This window comes from Eumetopias jubatus, unplaced genomic scaffold (assembly GCF_037043125.1).
Source record: "Eumetopias jubatus isolate StellerSeaLion01/CBP00866 unplaced genomic scaffold, mEumJub1_p1.0 scaffold_3, whole genome shotgun sequence".
NCBI lineage: Eukaryota > Metazoa > Chordata > Mammalia > Carnivora > Otariidae > Eumetopias > Eumetopias jubatus.
This window is the reverse complement of record NW_028274809.1, coordinates 181,866,508-181,885,754: the sequence shown is the minus strand read 5'-3', so window position 1 is coordinate 181,885,754 and position 19,247 is coordinate 181,866,508. Positions and strand designations below refer to the sequence as shown.

The following is a 19,247-nucleotide window of genomic DNA, read 5'->3' as shown; positions in this document are numbered from 1 at the left end:
TTACATTGGCATCAGGGCGGAGCTTGATGAGAAAGCGCTTCCTCTTGAAGCTCAGCTTCCGCACCTTCGCCCAGTTGAAGGCGTTGATCTTAGTGAAACCCTGAGAAGAAGAAAGGTATCAGCCAGTGAGCCAGGAAATGCATAATATGCAACATGGGGGTTGTGTGCCGCGGGTATGGGGAGCTGTCGTTCGAATGCTCAGTAAGAAGGCCTTCTGCTAGAGGGTTCTCAGGATTTGCTGCTGTGGATGATTCTTGTTCCTGGAGCATTATTTTTCACTAATTATAGGCTCTGGCATTCAAACTAAGTTTGCCTCCAGGGAGAGGAGCAGCCGGCCAAGGGAAGGATAAAAAGAAAGACAAAAAACAATAAAAACCATGACAACCACCACCACAATAATTAGTGACCATCACTTTCGGAGTGCCAAGCTCCCCGTAAGGACTTTATAGACCTCATCTTATCAAACCTTAGACAATACGCAGGGAGATGGCTTTATTATCTTTCTCTTACAGATGTGGAAACTGCTTCATGGACAGATTTTAATTTGTCCAAAATCACACACTTCATGTGGCAGAACGAGATTCCCGAGCATGTGCCTTAGCCAGCAGCTAATTGTTAATCTCTATAAAGCAACACAGCAGGTTAGCAAGCAACCCCACGGCACGCACAGGTCTGGCTCCCATGCCCAGCAGGCTGCCAATCACATAGGTAGATGGGGAAGGGAGGCCCGGCCTGCGGCGTGTCTTCTAGACCCGAGAACAGTCTCAGGGAAGGACTCACACGTCCTCATCTTTGAAAGTCAGGTGTGGAGAGCCAGGGGATGGAGAAGCAAGGGGACGTTGCCAGATACCAGCTCCCATCTGTCCTGTCATCTCAACTAAAATTAGAATTCCTCCTGAGCCTGCTTGAACACCAGAACCCTTTATTTAAATTGGTAAGAATGAAGCAATTAAGGACTGGCAAGAAGATTAATTCCAAGATACAGACTTTGTACATGATTAAATAACTGAGCAATTCTCAATATTTAGACTCTATCACACATAATCAAAGCGAATTAATTCAATTGTGAGGCACTTCTTCCCCCCAACCTATGACTTTTAGAAATGTTCAAGGCTTCTGATTTTAAAATTTCATGGTAGGACTGAAAACTCTATTTGGTTTATTGTCATTTTGCTCATTGACTACTCCTAAGACTCTTTCAGCAGGTCAGAGACTATTAAGAGCAGTCACCTCCTCCAACACCTTTCCCATATGAAACCCAACTTCGGCTCCTCTTGGGACAGCATTCTGGGATAACTCATGTCCGTCGTAAACATCTGATACTGGAGAAGAGAAGCCCTGGGACTATTTTGGTAAAATAGGAAAAGGGAAAATATAACCGAACCTGGCAGAGCCTGAAGAAGTATCTTAGATTATGTACATATTTACACCTTCAAAACAGGTGAAAATGACCCAATTGAAAAGGCAGACACTTTCTCTGTACCCCTTTGAAACCAAAGCACAGATGACTCGCTTTTGTTTAAAAGAAAAGCACTGAGGAAACCTTTGGGGGCGGTGAATATGTTCATTGTTTTGATTTCATTGATGGCTTCAGGATATATATTTCATTGATGGCATATATATATATATATATATATATATTTAAACTTACAAAACTGCATACTTCAAATATATGCACTTTATTCTACGTCCATAATACCTCAATGAAGCTGTTAAGAAACAAAAAGCAGCACTGATCAACAGTACAACAGCAGTGTGATCAAGAGAGTACACATTTCAGAGTACAGAAAACTTCGTCCTTAAGTAAAACACAGGTGAATTCAAGTGTAGTGTTTTACTACAAACCTACCATAGCACCTGGCTTTTAGGAATTTATAAAACTACTAAATCCTAAAAAATACGCTTTTCTTTTTAAGTTATGTATACCTGAAATCACAGATCAGCCGACTGAGGTAAAACCTAAATTAGGTTTAAAAACCCCTAAATTTGTTTTAAAAAAAAAAAAGCAACTAAAAACCTTAACAGGTTAAAAAAAGGGGGGGGGGAGATGACCGGAGTATCATGTGCCAGTGTGAAGAAGGTGTTTATTTGGGGGGGATGTAAAATCCTGATTCTATTATACTGGGTTTTGAGCAGAGGTCCACTGAGAGAGACTTCTGTGATCTTACAAAGTCAACAGACACAAGCAAATCTCGAATTGTGCATTTCCCAACCAGAGCAAGGGCCAATGGAATAGGATCTGAAAGCTGAGGGCCTGGAAAGAAACTGAAACCCTGAGATGAGGTTAGTTTTTTCCTGTTCACCTAAAAGTAACTGTCAAGAGGTCTTAACTTGGCTCACCCAACATGGAATCAGAGTTGAAGGGCCAACTCTTATCTTTCCATCACCTAGGGAACTGAGCTGTGTTCTAAACTCTTACCTGAAACACAAGAATTCCCGTGTTGGCAACAGCCAGGTTGATCTTAGTGCCTTCCCTGTCTTTAGCTGGGTGCAACCGGATCCCATACATCTCCAGCCTACGGGCAATCTCCAGGAGTTGGAAATCTGATTCTGCTGGTGTTTGTCCACTGACAAAACAAATATTAAAGAGAAAGGCCAGGAGATTTGAATTCCCTGTGTCTATTAATTTGAGATTAAGCAACTTCTCTCGGGAAATAAAAAGGCATTTCATCACAAACAATGGAGCTACCTGATCAGATGACACCCAACCCCCCATTCATTATCACCCAAAGTCGAGCAGCTAGGACAAAAGCCCCATTGCCTGTGTAACACAAAACCCCAAAAGTCTATCTCACATTTACCCTGGTTCTTTTTTGGAATCTCAAAAGTTTCCTTTAAGGTCATATAAAAGCAAAACACCATGGTGTTAAAACATGTTTTTAGTAACTTACAATGGGCCTACACTTGGAAGCAAAGTTCAAGACAACATTCTTGCGTACGATCATCAAAGCTCAAGTACCCTCCTTAAGAACAGCAACAAAAACAGTAGGCCCAGAGCATCTTTTGAAAAATATTATACCGATCAAGACAAAAAAAAACAAAATGGAGAGGATACAAAGGTTCTAGATTTTCATAACATTCCTCCTTGGCCCCTCGTTGACCATATCCCTTTCCTGATTTCTTGTTAATTGGTCTTACATTCTCCCTTTAATTCCACAACATGGGTGTCCTAAATTCCAGGCCTATTCCAGCAGCACAGGAAATCAAAGGATCCTAGAGCTCTGGTCTTAAGTAGGTAACCTGCATCTGAGAGTCCAGGGTGAGTAACAACAGCTCCATGAACCTCTGTGCTCTTCTCCCTCACCCTTGGCATATTTCATCCCAAAAGTTGGCGTGTGTGCACACCCACCTACGCTGGAAGGACAGAGAGAAACAGTGCAAAGGGAACGCGAGGCACCCAGTGGGACTTACATGTGATTGTGGTGAAACTCCACGATTTTGTCTTCTAGTGCGTCTTGCTGAGGTATGTACTTGTTTTTTGCTAAATGCTCTCTGTCCGATGCTTCATCAAAATCCCCAATCTCGGCTACCAAGAAACAGAGAAAGAAAACGCAGCCATATAGGATTAATACTTCACAATCTGTTACATTCCCCCGTGGAACATTCTCCAGCTAGCAAAGCAGAAGGCAGCAGACAAGGCGAACCCAGCCTGTGGGTATCGTCAGGGCCAGACGTCAGAAGACTTCCTGTGAGGACGTATTCAACAACTGCGCCAACATGCCAGGATGGATTCCACTCTTTCTCATCTCTACCAGCTGGAAAGAAAACTTCAGCATCCATCCATCTTCATCCGTCCATGTTCCTGATTCCTTCCTTCCTCCCCACCTAACCGGGACAACTTCTGTTCTAGGCAAATTCTAGACATGTGGATTTGACTTTATGACTTCTAAATAAGCCCCAGAATTTCAGGATTTTACAAAAGCAACTTCTGAAACTCTTATATATAATAATTACTAGTGCAAACCACCAGATGCTTTCTCATGTAGAGAAAAGCCAGTGGTAAAAAGGTATAAACACATGTGATCTAATTTGGTGAAATAAAACAAAGTTTATTAAGTCTCTTGTAGTTCTAGCATCAGAAATGACAGGTCAGACTGCAGATTCTTATGAATTTTTCATTTACAAGGAAGATGAGGCACATTTTTCTCACACAACCTCTATATCATCCCAAACTGTTATGATCTGGAAATCTAAAGGAAAGACCTTTAAAGTAATGATTGTACCTTAACACCACTAGCTCCAGCTCAGTTTATACCAATTTAATACCTCTGGGACAGCATGGCTTTTTCTTTCAATCATATGGTCTGTGTAACAAGCTTAATAAAAAGTAGCCCAATGACCAGAGCCCAGGTGTTTTGCGTAAAAGCTAGTGAACGGCTGCTATGAAACCTACCTGTCATTCTGTCATGTGAAGCAGCAGCTTGTCCCACTCTGGGAAATGCCCCACCAGTAATCATGCAGAATATGGCCTACATGTTCCCATAAATCGCACCCACTGAGAATATTTGCTCTGCACAAAACAGTGCCAACTCATCAGGCTCCAGCTAAGCCAGTGTAAGAATCATTCTCTAGCCCTCCTGCTGCTATGACAAATCAATAACTTTCCTTCCTAAGTCTGGGAGATCTTCAGTAAGCCCATATATAAAAAAGAAGAAGATAAGCATGGTCCCTAGAAACACCTTATCATATTAAGCGCATTTATTAACCACTAGGAGTGACACTTCCTACAAACGTTTGGGAATCTTGTTACCTGGGCAGATATCTGAATGGGCTGATTCTACGGGACTACTCTGGATATAACAGAAATTTTAAAATGATATGATGGCACAATTTCTTTTATACTCATACGTGACATAATTATCTTCCTGAAACATAACGTCTATATTCCATTTCAAGTAATTTTTGCCTTGGCCAAGAAGGAAAAAAAAAATGCCCAGCTGGGTTGTCAATAAGCCTTAGAATGAGCACAATCTAATTTATCCTTTGCCTAGATTAAGAAGGTTAAAATATCCAGTTTCAAGCATCACTAGGATTCAGTCCAGCTTCATGCGTCCTGGGGTTTACTGAACTCTGGAGAACAGAATACAAGAAGCGCCATCGTTGTTTTAGGTCTTAAGGCTAATGTGCCACATTCAATAATGGATATTAAGTCCAAGAACAGGACAGAAGAAGTTTAGTTTACTTGGACACCATCTGTCCAAGCTTCTCCTCTGAGTCAACTGAGATGATCAACAATTGCATACTAAATCCTTAAAAGAGGGGCACCCGCAGGGCACAGTCGGCTGAGCATCTGACTCTTGGTTTCAGCTCAGGTCATGATCTCAGGGTCCTGAGATGGAACTCTGCACTGGGCACGGGGTCCGCTTGAGATTCTCTCTCCCCCTCTGCCCCTTCCCCCTCCATTTTCTCTCTCTCAAATAAATAAATAAATCTTGAAAAGAAAAAGAAACAAAGAAAGATAAGAGTAGACAGATACCGAACACAGAATTCACAGGCCAATGCTGGGGGGGGGGGGGGGGGCGCGGTGGGGGGTGTGTGCGGACACCCATCAAATATGAGGAGTATGGTCTTCAACCCACTGGCACTCATGCTCACAGCAAAACAGCACAAAGGCATAATTACTGTGTTTAGAGCATGTGATCATTTCCCCCCCACCGATCAGATCACGGCGGGCTCCCGCATGACCTCGGGAAGCGACGGACGCCACTTACACTGTACGATGTGTGAGATGAGGAGAGCCGCGCTGGTGTCATTGCAGGTCAGCCTGCCCTGAGCCAGGTCCTGCTTCACCTGCAGAGCGAACAAGTACCTGCGGGCAGAAATACACATGGCCGGCGTCACGCACCGCCCGGCCGGCGTCACGCACCGCCCGGCCGGCGTCACGCACCGCCCGGCCGGCGTCACGCACCGCCCGGCCGGCGTCACGCACCGCCCGGCCGGCGTCACGCAAAGGGGGCGGGAGGTTCGGTGTCAAAGTCAGGCTCACTTCCGGCAACTTGTGAGAACTAGAGCAAAGTACCCAAAGCAAAGCAAATAGGAAGTCTGCCCCGGCCGGAATGGACGCCCGGGGCCACTGACTGCAGTGTCAACACTCAACCGTCACTAGAAGGACCAAGAGACGCGCTGGAACCGTGTCACACGAGAACGAATACATTTTATTCTATGGCTCTCTCTCTCCACTTAAAAATCGAAGACTCTATCTTACGCCACTCTCTACATAATTTTTGCAGAGTGTCACAAACGTGTGCGTTTTTTCCCCCACAGATCAAATATACTAAAAAATAATTTTCAGGTTCAGATGATAACACTGGCTTAATACTATGGTTAGGGAGAGCTTTTTTGCCAACCGACTTGGAAAGTTGTGTGGTGAAATATTCACTTAGGTCCTTCCAAAAGGCTCGGTTGCCAGATCTGTAAAAATTAATTTCACAGTTATTTTTATATTACAGAATAAAGTAAACATTTTTGGTGAAAGAGAAAAGAGGTATCTATAAGTCAAAGATATTAAGTAAAAACAGTGCAATGTAAGAACTGATTTGGAAAAATAAAAAGGAACTCCTACATTTTTAGAAGGGTATTTGCTAGTTTTGCCCACTGCCTAGAGGTGCTACCTCAGTAGCAAATCTTGGAAGTCGGATTCTGGCACTCGACAATTACTGGAAGGTCACAGAGGTAGGTCCATGGAGAAATGGTAGATTCCAGATATGGGGTGGGTATGAGCCTGGAATATCTAGTGATAACTAGAAAGCAAGGCAGCTTTGAAATATAAATGGGTTGTATTAAAAAGGCAAAAGAGAGGCACCTGGGTGGCTCAGGGAGTTGAGTGTCTGACTTTTGGTTTTAGCTTAGGTCATGATCACAGGGTTGTGAGATCGAGTCCCAGGTCGGGCTCTGCACTCAGCGGGGAGTCTGCTTGGTTCTCTCTCTCTCTCTCTCTCTCTCTCTCTCTCCCCCTCCCCAGCCCTATCCCCTCTCCTCTCATAAATAAATCTTTAAAAGAAAAAGGGGGGGGTAAGAAAAACATCTTGAAGGGGCGTCCACCTGCCAATGCTGTGGCAACTTGAGTATCAACAAGAATAATTAAAGTGAATCAAAACACATGGAACTGATGAAAATTCATGAGTCCATTTCAATATTCAAAGCGAAAGCAGAAAAAACTGAATGTATCACCACTGGAGGAGACTATTAAAGCAATAGTTGGTAACCTGAAGCAAAAAACTGAGCAGGGACTCTGCCTCTCCAATAGGAGTGGCATTTCAGGATATACAGAAAATCCAAGTAGATGAGGCAAAGTTCCTTACAGGAGTATGCCAACTAATAACAAGAATCCTCCTTCCACAACCTCTAAAGAAGTTACAGACTCTGGCAAGAACTGTTAAATCATGTAAAAACCATTCAGGAAATTGGATGTTTGCACAGAGACAAAATAACATGACTTCACTTCGCAGTGGCAAGATCAGACCACCACCACCCTAATTCAATGATGAATCTTAGCATCATTAATGAAATGGGAAGCACACATTACTTCTGATGGATTCTAGCCCAAAATGTCCAACTTGTTCCATCAAACGTATAGAACTACCTTCTAGTTTTCTGGAAATGCAGAGGATAGAGGAAGAAGCTAAATGGCACCACGAGGACAAATTCAAGAGGTGGGATACTTTATAGTGTAACTCGTCCAGTTTCTTCAACAAGGTAGTATCATGAAGGACAAAAAAGAAGGGACTCTGCTAGATTAAATGAGGTCCAAAGGACATAACCAAGTGCAACTCTGGTCCTACGGTGTTTCTCCTTTTAGATGAGCAGATACAAATGACAATTATGGGACAAATGGGGAAATCTGAGTATGGTCACGGTATTAGGTAAAACGAAAAGTACATATGGAAAAATCAGAAAGGATATCACACTCCTGTAGTACCTAATGGTCACCCCTGGGTGACAGGAATACGGTATTTCACCTTATTTTTGCTTATCTGTATGTTCTAACTTTCTACACTGTACATCTGCAATTTTTGTAATAATGAAAGGTTATTTTTAATTTAAAAAAGAGGGGCTTTTAATAAGATCAACCACAGAGGTTGCCATAAACATTAAGTGAGGTAACCTATGGAAAGCTCAGTGACTAGAACAAAAACATTCAATAAATGTTAGCAATTTTTCCCTTTTATATGAAAAACTAGAGGTGCCTGGCTGGCTCAGTCAGTAGAGCATGCGACTTTTGATCTCAGGGTCATGACTTCAAGCCCCACGTTGGGTGTAGAGCTTACTTAGTAAAATTAAAAAAAAGGAGAGAGAGAGAGAGAGAGAGAAAGAAAAATGAATCCCCTTTTAAGTTACTTAGGAAATTCCATTATTAAGAACTAAAAAAAAAACTAGAGGCAATTCTGTAATCAGCTCCCCCAAAAAACCCAAGTCAAACAACACCCCCAGAACCACCACTTGATAACAGTTGACCTTTACCCAGTCACCCCTGCCCCCACCATTTATTCTTGCTCTCATGTTCTCTGTCTCTAGGAAGTCGAAGGGAAGAAAAAAACAGAGAATCTAAAAGAACCCAAACATCAACATACAGGTTTACAAGGGGAGAGGCAGCACAAACCATCTTTCTAGATTAAGCAGGGGTACGATTTTTTTGAACCTAACACTTCCTAGCCCTACAGACTTTAATCCTCTATCCGGTTAAATTTTTAAATAAGTCGAGGGCATAAGAGCATTACATTCTGAACATTTTACCGTCTCCCAGTTCAAACACGAGGTCTTGTGTTTGTGGAGAAATGCTCGGGGACAGATGAACGGTCAGAGTCTGACAGGCGTTGGGAACCTCTGGTGATGCTCTCGTGTGGACTCCAAGGCAGCACGGGCTTCCGGAAGCTCACACGTTTAGGCATTTTTGAGGACTGCCTGTCTTCCTTAGTCCTGCTGAGTCTTCCCGTTCTGAGGCCCTTGTAACATGAGAACGACCTTCCTGGGTCCTGACAGTTGACTTCTCAACGACAGCTGTAAATCAGTGCTAACTTTAGAGATTCACCGACACCTTTCGTACTATATACTGAAGCAACCACAATCAAATTCACGGGAGCTAAAGGCTCAGTTAACTCAGCAGGCGCGGAATAAAATGAAACCAGTAAATGATGCAAACGCAAAGAGCCCAAAACAGAGTTGGGTCCTCGGCAGCAGGGTGGGTGGCAGGAGGAAGGGATGATGGTGGCGGGGCTCATCAAGAGGGCTTCTGGGGACGGCAAGGGTTGCAGATCACACCAATCTAAGGCCCTGCTTTAAATGTGTCTATTATAATTTATTTCATTTGGGAGCTCTTCATTTTTCTTTCCTTATTCAACGGAAAGTAATTTATAATTTCTCTGCCAGCCTCAGGAGACACCTGAGTAGGCCTTGAAGAGCAGCAAGTTTTGATGGATCTCACCACCTCTAAGAAGAGCACAGCCAAGGAGAAACTGGATCCAACTGAAGACAGGACGCCCAGAGCAAAGTGTGCCGAAATGCATCGGGCTCAACAAGACGGACTCGGAACTCTGCAGTAAGAAAACCTGGTAACTTATTTCCCAAAGACCCCCTCCCCCTCACCGTTTCAAACGCACACCTACTTTTCTCCTTCTAGAGGCCTGGACCCTGGTGGCAACAGGACACAGTGCCACGGAAAGTGTGGTTCAATAAATAGAAAGGAATTCAGCTCCTTGGTTACCAGCGAAGTGCTATTTAATCTTCTGTCTACATAAATGGGAAGCTGAAACCTATTCCGGAGGCCCTGAGAATTAAGTGCAGAGCTAGAGTCACTTATATCTCCTAAACTGCGGACCTGCCTCTGTCGCCGTCTTGTACCCATGCCCCTTGGCTAAAGTGCTGTCCACACAGAGCTCCTCCCAAGCCCCCCGCCCCCACTCCCCATCTGCTGCAGAAAAGTGCCTGGAACCTCAATGGTCGCATCATTAAATTTCTGCTTACACAGGAATTTGAGAATGAGGGAGGCAACACATTGGATCGGGAAGGTCCCCTTCCTGCTGCAACTTGCGACAAAGTCAAAAGCGAGGGAGAGCTTCTAAAATTTCCTATTGATTTTCTTCACCCTTGCACCAAAAGGAGTCTCTCCTTGGAAAAGGTTTTTTAAATGGGGATTAACACCGGGAGCCAGAAAAAAAAGACAACAAAGCCCCAAAGCTGCTACATCCAGCTGAGCCTGTGTCACCTGAGGAATTTATCAGATCAGACAGAGCAGCTGGCCACATACCAGGCACACTTGGCTAACGGGCCCCAAGCTGCATGGAATTTTCTAGCAAAAACCAGAATGGGAGGAAACTACAAGCCTCTAGAGACAACGATTCACAAATACTGAAAAGGTGCAAAACTCAAAGCAAAGTAGAATGGGAAGGGAAAAAAAACAAGGATTCATGCCACCAACTGCCTAAGGAGGACAGAGGTGCAGTGACTGACAGACAGGGGAGGCAAAGGCACATGCCCTGTGACAGCTGGACTCGCCTTCAGATTGATGTCGATATTCTGAGCTTCGAGCAATGCACGTTCCAACAAGAGGAAACCCAGCCCAGATGCCGAGATCCAGTAGCCCCAGCAGTAACACCACGGAAAGCCTCTACTGTCGTTGGCCCGTCTTGTGCCTCTCCTCCATGTGAACTGTTCTAGTAAACATACTTCCCAGAAGGCTGACGGCTCCTCTATTTCCTGGCCAATTAAGGGCTTCATCCATTTGAGGATTATCAGTGGAGGTAAACATTTAGCAGCAACTCATTCAGAAGACGCAGAGCCGTGGGAAGAGCCATGGCCTCCACCTCTTCCTGGAACTCCACGTTCGTGCACCCAGCGCCCTTCCTGACACCGCCACATGACATCTGGTTGGCCCCTCAGACATCAGCTGGCAGAACCCAATTCCTGACTCTCCACCCCTCCACGAGCCCCTGCTTCCCTCCGCCCCTCCCTATTTTAGCGTCACCAACACGGTCGGCCAGCCGCATAAGTCAAAATCTAAGCATCCCTCCATTCCTTCAGTCTCTGCCGCCGGCCCATCACTGGGACAGATGGACTCCATCTCCAGCACAGAGTCCAAATGCAACCACGCTTCTCCGTTTCCACTCCTGCCGTTTTCCCTCTGTTGCCACCATCATGACGCGGACGACAGCAATGACTTCCTCACTGGATTCCCAGCTGTCATGGTCCTGCAGCACCCACATAGTAGCTAGACTTTCAACCCTACCAACCGTCCAACCTCTGTGCCACCTCACTGCACGTCGCCCTCTCTGTTCCTGCCCTGCCAGCCTTCTCTTAGGTACAGCTGACCCTTGAGCAACACAGGGATGAGGGGCGCCGACCCCAGGCGCAGCCCCAAAATGGCATGTAACTGTTGACTTCCCCAAACCTTAACTACTGTGGACCAGAAGGCTTACCACTCAGAAACAGAGTTGATTAACACGTATTTTGTAAGTTACATGTATTATATACAGCGTTCTTACAATAAAGTAAGGCTAGAGATGAGAAACGTGATGAAGAAAATCCATTTGTGAAGAGAAAGTACATTTACAGTCAGTCCTGTACTATACTTATCACACTCTCACACATACACATGTGCGTGTACAATGGGCACGTAAGTGGATGCGTGCAGCTCAAACTCGTGTTGTTCGAGGGTCAACTGTATTTGGGTATCTGGAGCTTGAACGCTGCCCAGCTGTTCCTTCTACCTGGAAAGCGCTTCCTCCAAAAAGGCCTGAAAGATTCGCATCACGGCCTCAGAGAGATCCCACTTCCTCAGACTGGCCCATCTAAAGCTATCACCTGGCCACTGTCTCTCATATCCTCCTCCTTCAATTACCTACAGAGCTCTTATCATTATCTGATATTTTTTCTCGTTTATTTAATCATTTTGTCCGCTCCCATGACAGTCAGGCTTGTCTTCTCACCACTGTGAAACTTTGCACACAGGGTCCACCTTCCTAAGTACTGCTGACGGAATGTCTTCATCCCTTTGCTAAATGACGGTCAACCACCCAAGATACTGTGCTCCACACCAAGAGGGAGGAGAAGGGTAGGATAGGCTTGGTCTAATCAGTTACAGCTTGAAAGCCGTGTGTGGGAAGAATGTGGCTGGCCAGACTAGTAGCAGGTCACTCATAAGGGCACTCTTGAAAGGGAGACATTTTGTCCTCACGCATTCCCACCAGGCTCTGCTCTCCTCTAGCGTATACCGTGTGTCCCGTGCAAGTTAAACAATGATGGTGATGAAGCTAAACAATGATGGTGATGATGGTGATCATTCATAGCATCCCTACTGGTTCCAGCCACCTCAGGCATAATCCTGCTTCTCCTCAGGACAACCCTGGACAGGAACCCCGCACATTCGCACTGAGCAGGGCAGTCAGCAGAAGCACAGAGGGAGCAAGGAAGCTGGCCAGTCACACAGGGACCAAGGGCAGGCCTAACTCCGTGCTCACGCTTCTCCCACTTGGCCAACTTTCAAAGAAACTGATCACTGGTTCAAGCCCACCCACCCATGGCAGCAACTAAAAGACCCAGAGTTAACATCTTGGTTTCATAGAGTTTGACTTCCCCAAAACTGTCCTGTGATGTGACGGCCGGAAGAAGGAAACCAGGACCGTGAGAGGTTATAAGCCTGGTTCCCTTCACTGCATAGCTTTCGTTCAAGGAAAACATGGTGCTTCCTCTCTCACCGTGTTTGTAAGCACAGCTGGGAGCAAAGGGTTACCCGGGGAAGCACAGTGCAGACGCTGGTCAGGGAAACACTGTGAAAATGTGTCATCGGTCGACCGAGAACATTAACTTTCTCTTCTCCTCGGCACCCCATGGCAATAAAAACCCAGTTTCCAAACCACTAACCTTGTGAGTTCTTCTTGGAGTTGTGTGTGGTCAGGTGGAAAGAATTTCACCACAAACTTAACGACAACATGCTTTGGCCCTAAAAGGGGGGAGAGAAAAGCAGGAAAGCATTTATTGATTTGTTTCAAATGCAATTAAAGAAAAAGACTTCAGAGGGTATATTAGACACCAAATAACGAGTCTCATTGCAAGCTAACAAGAGCACATCTGCTGACATCCAGGTCATTGAATAGGTAGTTGAGGTACTAATTTATACTCCCAAGTCAGAGAGACACAGCTGCCTGTTATAAAATAATGCTTTGACAAGACTATTCCATTCAGGTATTAACCTTTTCCTCTGAAGACTTAAACTGTACCCAGATTGTAAAAACAGGCATCTGTCTTCAAAAATTTATCTAATTGGCTATTTTAGTCCAAATAGAGGGCGTCAGAGAACTTGAGGGAAAAATGAAAATGTCATTTGGTTATACAATTTAGAATTTTAAGCTTTCCACCAAGTACAGCTGCTGATGTGTTCATCAAATATGTATGAGCACCTACGTGGCCAGGTGCTCCCCTGAGCTCTGAGAAAAAAAACAAGACACGGCCCAGCCCCCGGCTGGCAGCCAAAGCCTTTCTACACCATGGTACGGGCGTAGGCAAACTCTGGAAGCAGATCTGGGATGGGTGGACAGGGAAGGGAAGGGATCAAGGTGATGGGTGACTTTTCAGAATTAAAACAAAACAGCAAATAGATTATAATAATTTATAACCTGAATCAGAGCCTGTTTTCATATACGTACCAAATTTTATATATATCAAATATATACATATACGTGTACATTTATGCTCAATACCAAAGCAGTCTTTCAAGTTCTGCCATTTGGAATGACAGCCAAGAGTTTATGGTCTATGAAATATAAGGTACTATAATGAAATCCAAATTTTAACAGCAGTTGTATAAAAGCAAATGTATTTTTGCTCTACCTTTCACTGTCACAAAAAATAATGCTGTATTGCCATCTGTGATCACACATTTAAGTTGAGAAAAAAAAAAAAACCCAACGGTGACAGAAAATGAAGATGGGGGCAATATACACAAAATTAGGAGAAAAACAAGGCACAGACATATTGAAGCCCAGAGATGCTGGGCCCCTCTCCCTTGCCCACTCTAACAAGTAACAGAAACCCTCGCCTATGAAGGCTGGGTCAAAGTAACAATAGCAACATGGGGAAGGCAGGAAGGCCAGCCCATTCTCCTGTCCGCGGGGAATCCCATGAGGCTACTCAGATCCTTCTAAAACCTGAAGCGAGGAAGATGCTACCCCTCAACGCAAGAGGACAGCTTTGTCTCACACACAACTAGTCACAGCCCATGGGGATCCAAGGAGAAGCCCCATCCAGTGTGGACCCAACAGCGACAAACACCGTCTTTCGTCTGCATTTGGCAACGTGCTAAAAGACACCTTTCCACCCTGAGCATTTCCCAGGAGTTACTGCAGGGACACAAGTCATCATTCTGGATGCTTCGCTACCCCCACCTATCAGGCCTGGGGGCTTCTCTCAGCAACGTGTGTCTCCCCCCCCCCCCCCACCCCCGATGCTCAGTCTCTGGCCAGCCATCCCATAAACATTAAACAAACAACAGTGGTTTCATTTTCAGCATCAAATAATTGCCAACATCAATTACAAATGCATAAGGGTCCTGCAGACACGGTGCGCCTGTTTATTACCCCCACATAAATTGCTAGAAGTGGCCCAGTGGGGTTTCTTAGTCAGACATTAAAAGGATCACAGCAAGGTGTCCTGGTGCTTCCTGTTCCATGGATGGCATGCAATTTTGCTTCTATCCTCAGACTTCTGCCCAGGCTGGGGCTGCAGTGAGGGAGCATTTAGACTCTGAACTTGACCTCAAAGCAGAGAGTGGGGGTTAGGGGGGACTGTCGTGGTCTGAGGTTCAAGGAGAAGGGAAAGAGAAAGCAAGCCTTCTTTTCTTACTCCTCTCCCAAGCCCTCCTTAATCTTCTCCAGCACACGATGTAAATGCAAGCCAGACTCCCTTCAGCTCTGCCTGCCATTCAGAAAAACACACACACAAGACACTTTTGGGCACCTTATTTTTTCCACACAACACGTGCACTCTGATTTCCCAGACTTTGGAGACACGGGACAGAAAACAGAAAACCTAGCCCCAATCTTTTGAATACAGGGCCCCCCACCTTCCCTTTCAAAAGTGACAGTAACAAACACGGGCATTGACCAAGGCAAGTTCAATTAGGCTGGGATTAACAGCATGCTTTAGTCGTTAAATCGAGATTTGATCTTCCAAGCAAGGTTTTGATTACCAAACTGTTAAATATTAAAACTGCAGAAGTGACATTTTAATTGCACTTGGATTAGTGGGTGATGACAGGAAATCATGGGGTAAAAACAAAACAAAACAAAACAAAAAACCAAGAATCTGTACCACCAGTGCTGGATGCCACAGGGCAAATGACGTTTAGAAGAGGAAACTGTCTGGCTTCATTTTTAACATCACTGTTAAAGGCCCGCACGCGAGGGATATACTTACGTCTGATCTGCTTGACAATGGGTTTTAAGAGATCCAGCCACACCTAAGAAAGAAAAAACAGATTGAGACAAATTCTCAATGAAAGGGTGCAAGTATTTTGAGACTTGACTTGGAGCTGTTTAAAATCAAAATATTTCTGAGCATTTGAGGCCGTCTGTTCCTGTTTTCTGCAGGATGGTGTGTCTTCCATCATCTACCACTTGCATAGTATAGAGCCAAATTTGCTGATATCATCCCTGAGCTTCCAAGTTAAAATCTCTCCCAGACTCCAATGGTGAAAAAAGACTTTTTCTCCTCTCTTCTGCACTTTTCTCCCATAGCTAGCTATTCAGCAAACACTGATGCACTACTGCACGTCTGGCTACGAGTGGAGTGAAACATGCACGCTCCTTAATGAAACAAAATACACGCGTGTGTACGCATTTACAGAACAGCACATCTTTGACGGATATGGGAAGGGAGGGAATATGGAGAGAATACCACGTCTGCCTGGGCACTATCCATAAGCTTCTGACCTCTCAAAACAAGGCCAGAAGGATTCCCATTGCCCAGAAGAGTAACAGAGACTTGCAGGGGCCAATAATTTGTCCAGACAGGCAGAGCCCGGGCTGAAACCAGGCCTGTCCAGCTTCAAAGTCCAGACTCTTTTCCCACACAGGCAATTTAGGAGGCAAAATTAAGAGAGAGAGAGCAGACAGCCGCCCTTATGGAGAAAGCGTAATTTAACCGTATTATCCCATTTCACACACTGCTTTTCTCTAAACTCCTTTTGAACTTGTGGTCATCTGGAAAGGGTTTTTACAGAAGACAAGGTTACTGTGCTTAATGTAAAGAGGGTTTTATAAGTAAATACGAAAAACAGAACACTCCCAAACGATGCAAAGAATAACAGATAACTGACAGAGAAAAAAGTTAACAGTGGCTAACGGGGAAAATGTTCAAATTCAGGAGCAATCCACACTACAAGTGCAAGTCTGAAAAATCAAATACCCCTTCCACCCACTAAATCTGCATCTAGATAGGACTATATGTATATGTGTATTCATGATACCCCAATTTGGCAGGGAAATGTGCACTGTCTTAACTCTATTGGTGGAGAGATGAATTGGTATGTTTCTGGAGACTAATGAGGGAATAATGATCTAAAGCCTAAAATGATAATGATCTAAAGCCTAAAAAAACACTCCTACACATACTCTTCCAGCCAGTCAGGGAACTTTGGGAAATTATACCTTTAGGCACACAAAGATTTATGTGAAATAAAAATGCTGTGATTAGCATTCCTAATGGTGAAAAATTTTGACAATAACAATAAATAAATAAGTAATCTACAGGACACATTGCCCTGCAGGCATTAAAAATTATGTTCTTGCTGAATATTTAAGCATGTGGGGAAATATGTTTGGGAGGCTGGAAGATGGATGATTTCCTGTCTTCTGCCTTTCTCCATTATCCAAATCACCTTAAGTGAGCGCTAAGAATTCTCATAATGAAAACACTAAAAATGTTAAGTATCTACTTATGCAGGTTACTCTTTCCCCATTCGCCTTTTCAAAGCAGTGAGATTTCATAATGAAATGAGAATTTCTGTATTTCCCACCCCCTACTGATCTCCTATGAGAGAGAAAAAACAAAAAACCAATGGCATTAGGGGCATGTGGCTGGCTCAGAGGAGCGTGTGATTCTTGATCTCAGGATTGTGAGTTCGAGCCCCACGCTGCATGTAGAGATTACTTACATAAATAAACTTAAAAAAAAATAATGGCATTACTTGACTTAGGATCATCTCCACTGTGATAATTATAAACCTCAACCCTCAAATGTGAGAACGTAAATATTTAAAACTACAATCAACGTTTGCAAGTTGTATTATTTCCCTCTTAAGACTCTTAACAGATGGATCAGGTGCCAAATGCACTTCCACGGGATAAGAAACCAGACAATCAGTGCCCAGAGCTGGGACTTAAACCCTGTTCTTAAACTTTTTTATTCATTTAACAAAAAATTACTGTGTCTCCAGGGTAGGCTCTGGGAACCCAGTGATGAGACAAACTCAGCATGGTCCCCGCTTCACGGAGCCTACGGTCTAGTGAGGAAGAGACATGAACCAAACCCTTCCTGACAAAAGCAAAGTTGTGCCTGATAGAAACAGAATGGAGGGAGGGCAGAGGACTCCCAAGGGCTGGGACGGAGAGGTCTGACCAGGGATGCAGGTAGGGGGAACCTGAGACCTGATATGAACATGACACTGTGGAGGGAATGGGTCCCTGAAGATGATGTCATGTGGAGATGTGAAGGGGACGAGAAGAAGCACACACACGTAAAACCTTTGTCCAGATGCTGGAGGTGTGAGGGGAGCGCCGCAGCCGCAGAGCAAGGCGGGTGGGTTAGGAAGGGGTCAGACTGCACCCCCGCGGCCATGCTGAGGTTCTTCATCCTTAGCCTAAGAGCAATACCAAGTGAGATTTAAGCACAGGGCTGATACCATCAGGTGCGCACTTTAAAAAGATGAAGCTGGCGGTGTGAGAATAGCCAGAGGGGGCCGGAGTAGATGCAGGCTGAGAGCATGCTACCTTGGAGCAGGGGTGCAGAAGCAGAAATCGGGGAAAAGTGGGTGGATTGAAGAAAACTTACGAGGTAAAATCAAAAGGGACTTATTGATGGACTGGATTTGGTGGCTCAGGGAGGAGACAATGACCAAAACGACACCAGGATTCCTGGCGAGGGCCTCTGGGCAGACACTGGCACCGTTCACAGAGACAGGAGTACCGGAAAAGGGCCAGGATGGAGGTTCTAGGCTTTCATTTTATGAGGTGCCCTTGGATTTCATGAGCAAGAGACAGTATGATAATGGTGGGGCACACTGGTCAGGAGCTCAGAGGCGAAGCCCGGACAGGGCATCTCACATTAGAAGTCGCCTTCACTCTGACTCTGCGGAGGGTAAGACAGCCTCACGGAATCCAGAGGATGAAATGCATGACCAAAGATGGCGCCTCCACCATGGAACAGCCTGGTGGAAGCAGATGAGGACAGAAGGGAAAAAAGGAAAGTTACGTCACAGAAGTCACGGGAAGACAGTGTTTCCAGAAGGAATTACACCGAGAACTAATGAAAGGTCAAATAAGATGAGAACTAAAATACTGAATGCGAGTTTACATGTCTGTCTCGGGAAGATAGGGAAGTTCCTTATTGCTGCCTTCTGCTTCCCTGTTAAATTGGAGGGTTGCAGGACGGAGGCGGGGACAGAGTATGTGAAGTCGTCGTGTTGCATGGGACAGTACGTCAACTGGAGAACCCTAGTAGGACCCCCCCCCCCAGCTTCGGCGTGCACACTCACGGGCCTGCAGGCCTGCGCTTGCCCGGCCGCCACGGCTGCCTCGGGGGACCCTCTCCGAGAACCTTCCCCATCGCCAGTTCTGCCACAGAAGCTGCCTCAACTTCCACAAACCGCTCAGGGCAAAACAACTGTGCTCTGGCAACGTTGATGCCAATTTTATGAATTGTTTTAAAACAGCTCTCGTCTGTTTTGGGCATTTCTGTGGCAAGCATGAAATACAAGCACCGATTTGAGCCAAGTGAGCATGTGGTTTTAGAACAAGCAGGTCTGGGAACATCAGACCGGCGTGAATGAGGCTGTTTGGTAGGGCTCAGCAGCAGCCATGCTGGAAGCCGTCGATCACGTCACAGCTCACCTGGGGAGGGTGCTGGGGTTGGGCGGGGGGGGGGGGGGCAGATGACTCAGGGCCTCTGAGAACCTCTCTGCTTACCAGTTACAGTGATATCTGCAGGGCTCAGAGAAAAGGTCTTGCGCACAGAGGACTTAAGTTACCACAAATGGATGA

At 45.1% G+C, this 19,247-nt stretch overlaps 1 protein-coding gene across 1 annotated transcript in view; it reads right to left on the bottom strand.

Moving 5' to 3' along the window:
• FARP1 (FERM, ARH/RhoGEF and pleckstrin domain protein 1) overlaps positions 1 to 19,247 on the bottom strand; it is a 210,288-nt gene that overhangs the window by 60,448 nt on the left and 130,593 nt on the right. The window contains exons 3-8 of the mRNA XM_028112034.2: positions 15,406 to 15,448; positions 12,856 to 12,934; positions 5,712 to 5,809; positions 3,412 to 3,526; positions 2,420 to 2,567; positions 5 to 100 (exon numbers count right to left, since the gene is read on the bottom strand). Of these exons, the coding sequence (XP_027967835.1) occupies positions 5 to 100; positions 2,420 to 2,567; positions 3,412 to 3,526; positions 5,712 to 5,809; positions 12,856 to 12,934; positions 15,406 to 15,448 (579 nt within the window). The remainder of the gene's footprint in view (positions 1 to 4; positions 101 to 2,419; positions 2,568 to 3,411; positions 3,527 to 5,711; positions 5,810 to 12,855; positions 12,935 to 15,405; positions 15,449 to 19,247) is intronic.